The sequence below is a fragment of the Magnolia sinica genome, chromosome 2, assembly GCF_029962835.1.
Source record: "Magnolia sinica isolate HGM2019 chromosome 2, MsV1, whole genome shotgun sequence".
In the NCBI taxonomy this organism is placed as follows: domain Eukaryota; kingdom Viridiplantae; phylum Streptophyta; class Magnoliopsida; order Magnoliales; family Magnoliaceae; genus Magnolia; species Magnolia sinica.
In genome coordinates this window covers 21367998-21372348 of record NC_080574.1, presented here as the reverse complement: position 1 = coordinate 21372348, position 4351 = coordinate 21367998, and the positions used below count along the sequence as shown (strand labels likewise).

The following is a 4351-nucleotide window of genomic DNA, read 5'->3' as shown; positions in this document are numbered from 1 at the left end:
TGACCGTGCCCGTATTATCAATGAGATTATTAGGGCAAGGGAGATTGATTGTGTTTCGCAACTATGGATGAAAAAGATCACGTTCTTCAATCTTTCCTCAATCTTGCGAGATAAGGGACTGTTAGCGGATGCGAAGCACGTAAGTATGAAAGAATAACTTGTCATGTTTCTTCATACATTAAGCCACAATGTCCGGAACTGAGTGATTGGACATCATTTTATAAGGTCAGGCGAAACCGTAAGTCGATATTTTAATCGAGTCTTGGATGCAGTCGTCTCTTTATATGTAGACTTTGTTACACTACCTACACTCAATACCGCACCTGAGATTTCATCCAACCCACATTGGGTGGATTACTTTCAGGTATGATAATACATATACTCATCACAATTAATTACGATATGTCGGGATTGAATTACATATGCCAATATCACATAATGATTAATAAGTTTAACTTAGGATTGTATCGGAGCAATTGATGGGACACACATCCCAGCTTTTGTAGCATCCGCAGATAGTGCTGTCTATCGAAATAGGAAAGGATATATATCACAAAATGTCCTGGCTGCTTGCAAGTTCGACATGAAGTTCGTGTACATGTTAGCGGGATGAGAATGTTCCGCATCAAATGCACGCGTTTTGCAAAGTGCCTTGACTCACTCAAGCGATCCTTTCGTAATGCCCAGTGGTAAAACCCATGGACATCAAATACTCTGATGGCTTTATAACATCAAACGAATAAGAATTGATATTGATCAGAAATTATTTTTAAAATGTAGGTAAATACTACGTAGTTGATGCAGGATATGCGCACTTACCTGGTTTCATGGCCCCATATCGCGGTGTACGTTACCATCTCAATGAGTATCGTACCGGTCGGAAACCATCCAATGCTTGGGAGTTATTCAATTATCGCCATGCACAACTGAGGAATATAATAGAAAGATATTTTGGAGTTTTGAAAGACAGGTTCCCAATTCTGAAGATTGCTCCACAATATCTGATACAAACTCAAGTAAAGATAATGCTAGCTTGTTGTGTGTTACACAACTTCATAAGAATATCTGGAGACGATGACATGTTTGAGGTTGAGGAGTCGTCAAGTTGTGGTACTGATGGTGTGATCCCATCACTTACAGAAGTATTGTCCTCGATGAAGGTCGTGTGCTATTGAATGTCACTCCACATGAAAGAGAGGAGTGGGCTAGAAAACGCGATGAAATAGCTTCCAGAATGTGGAACCAAGCTCATCTAGTGAGTTAAACAAATTAAATGCATTGTAGTGAGACGTACATCAAAGATGGTTTAACTGAGTATTATTCAAGACTGTCAAATTAGATCACTATTTTTTGTGTGACATATTTTGTTTTATTTAATATGCAAGCTTTTTTGGACTTCATATTATTTACTCATGCGGTAGAATAATTTTTTTAACTTGTTGTCGCATCATTTATCTTCTCATAGATTGAGGTAGACCAAAGTGGCTCCATATCATCGAATAGAGACTCTATACTATCTACTTCGACGAAATATCACGTGGGATCACCTACTAGTACCCCACGGAGATCGCCCAGGAAACATATACTGAACAGTGGAACTAAGGACCAGTCCTATGGAGGTGTCCTTCGTTGGACGGACGACATGGACGACATCCTAATTGATGGATTAATGGAGTTAGTCATTGCTGGAAGATGAAGTGGTGCTGGATTTAAAATAGAATCATTTACAGGAATCGTTGAAAATATGATGTTGAAGTTATGCCTCAAGATCACTAATGCGAACGTAAAAAATCGCATCCGCACGGTGAAAAAAAACTTCTTCACTGTCAAAGATCTACGGAGTGCGTCTGGTTTTGGATGGGACCCAGACCTACAAATTGTCGTCGCATCAGATGAAGCGTGGATGGACTACGTTAAGGTGTAGTTTCTTTAACAGTTACATCATATCTCATCATAGAAAGTGCAATGTTAATGACTAGTTCTTTTTTTTGTGTTATGTCTAGTCTCATCCAGATGCTGCCCAGTTTCGCGGCAAACCCATACCCAGATATGATGATCTCGACTTCATTTTTGGAAACGACAGGGCTACTGGTAAGGCATCTGCCACTGGTAACTTCCCTCCCTGTGCAACCACTCCTCGATGGAGAGATACAGATGTGTCGTCTAACCACACTGTTGATCTGAATGATGATATTAATATAATATCTTCTGAAGAACGTGGCGATGATGCACCGCATATCCATTGGTCTGACGACAGCCCTGGAGGCGACAACATTCCTCGTCCGAGTCCGACACAGCATGGGAATGCCTCCTGCAACATGAATTCCACGGTTAATTCTAAAAAGAGACCGAGGGTCGAGCGACCTGAACATCAGATTGGCACCGGGATGGTCGATATTGGGGGTGCCATGAAGTCAATTGCCATTTTCATCGACAGGGGTCCGAACTTTGGTCAAATGGCACAAATTATACCGGCTTTGGAAGAGTTAGAGGGACTGACGGCTGATGAGGTCTTACGGGCAACAAAGTTGCTATTAGAAGAAGAAGCGTATGGGGCCTCCTTCCTTAACTTTTCCAAAGAGAAGAGAATTTCATTCATAAGAATGTTACTGAATGGGGGTGGACCGCACGTATGAAAGAACATTTTCCCTAATTTGACTGGCTGGAAGCAATCATTCGTAGGCTTTGCCTTTAAGACAAGTCATTAACTATATTATTTTTTAGACTTGTAAAACTTAATTTTGGATATTTCTACCTGTTTCTTGTTGCACTTTTGGATAACACATCACTTGTTATTAATACTTGAACACAACACATGCATTGATAGAGATTATTGTTATTAAATTGAACTATATGCAGGCTTTTGTTTCGCGCAAGTTATGGTGACACTTGCGTCACTGACATATTACTCAGTAGGTAATTGGTTATAATTATGGATACTATAAAGATCATTAATGACTTGTGCCAATTAATGATATGTCAATGCAGATGGGCAAGGAGAAGTATTACGTCGTGTTGGTGGGATGTAGGCCTGGAATATATGTATCTTAGGTGCTCATGTGGTTGGAGGTGGAGGGATTTTCCAAGTTGATCAGAGAATGGTGGGAATCTATTGAGGTTGAGGGTTTTGATGGCTTCAAGTTGAGTCAGAAACTTAAGATTCTCATATAGTTCAGTATGCTGCATTTTCTGATGACCTGGACATCCGTCATTGTACATCATCGTCCATCCGAAAAACGATACAGACGACATCGGCGACCCCGGCCATGGTTTTTAGGGCCATGTCGACTAATGATCTTCACCCAACAGACAGAGATATTCTGTGCCCTTGTAGTTGGCGTCGGTGTCCTTTTTCTTACCTTCCTTGTTATTTTTAAATTATAGGATGATTGTATATCTTTATCCGCCACTTGTTTCTTTTCTATTCCATCTAATCCCGCACAACTTATGATAGACATTTTCTTTTGCTTCTCATGTTTTCATATATTTGGACATTTTCGACTGGCGTACATCTGTTGTGATATACCTATATCACACCACCGTGTCTGATGCAGTCCATGCGGATATACGGCTATGTTCTATGGAGACAGTGATATTGACCACAATGCATCCATCCATCCATTAAATTAGTTAACTTTCATGACCGTTCATTTTCCAAAGCATCCACGGTATAGTTACCATCCACATTCCGCACAACAGTCGAATTGCCAACAAGAAACACGTGTACAAGATTCGAGCTTTCCAAATGGTTGGACATAATGCTTAGATCTTTTGCTTCAAAAATCAGGCCATTTCACACCTTAGGTGGGCCACACTATTCAAAATAAATGGATGCATACTGAAAATTATTAACAATCAGTTTGATATGTATGTTCAAATTGACAGCTGAAATTTTTAAAAATTTCCAAACAATGTGCCCTACCTAATGGAAAGGTCAGATCTCACACGTGTTTCAAATTGACACGTGACATCCTTGCGTAACAATTCAAATGGTCCAAATCATGGGCCACAGTGTGGATGGAGCAGATCCCTAGTCCATCAATCCCTTGCAGTCTAATCGATGACGATGAAACTATGAAATTAGTAGGACGGTACACCGCAGTGGGCTAGATAGATGAACGATCTGGATTACTGAAAGGACGGTTGCTAGGACGTGAGAACCCTGCCCATCTACACGTAAGCACACGTTTCCTGTAATGTGGTCCACTTGAGATTGAGATAGGATTGCATTTTTTTCTCATATCATATAATAATATATATAAATAGATGGACGGCATGGATGACACACATACATCATGGTGGGCCCCACAGAGAACCGACCAGCCGCGAAATGGCTGGTGTCAGGGCGGAG

General features: G+C 40.6%; 1 protein-coding gene across 1 annotated transcript; it reads left to right on the top strand.

Annotated features, from left to right (window-relative positions):
- Positions 1-1541: 1541 nt before the first annotated feature.
- On the top strand, positions 1542-2920 carry LOC131224248 (uncharacterized protein At2g29880-like). The gene is made up of 3 exons (XM_058219785.1): positions 1542-1918; positions 2004-2548; positions 2860-2920. Exons 1-3 carry the CDS (start codon positions 1745-1747, stop codon positions 2918-2920), a joined length of 780 nt encoding a protein of 259 aa, XP_058075768.1. The 5' UTR covers positions 1542-1744.
- Positions 2921-4351: the final 1431 nt, after the last annotated feature.

Bases quoted from the DNA above. Each gene is read 5' to 3' on its own strand.
- LOC131224248 (XM_058219785.1), top strand. From the start codon at position 1,745: ATGATGTTGAAGTTATGCCTCAAGATCACTAATGCGAACGTAAAAAAT. The intron at 1,919-2,003 runs GTGTAGTTTCTT...TGTTATGTCTAG, and splicing joins CGTGGATGGACTACGTTAAG to TCTCATCCAGATGCTGCCCA. The intron at 2,549-2,859 runs GTATGGGGCCTC...AACTATATGCAG, and splicing joins TTGCTATTAGAAGAAGAAGC to GCTTTTGTTTCGCGCAAGTT.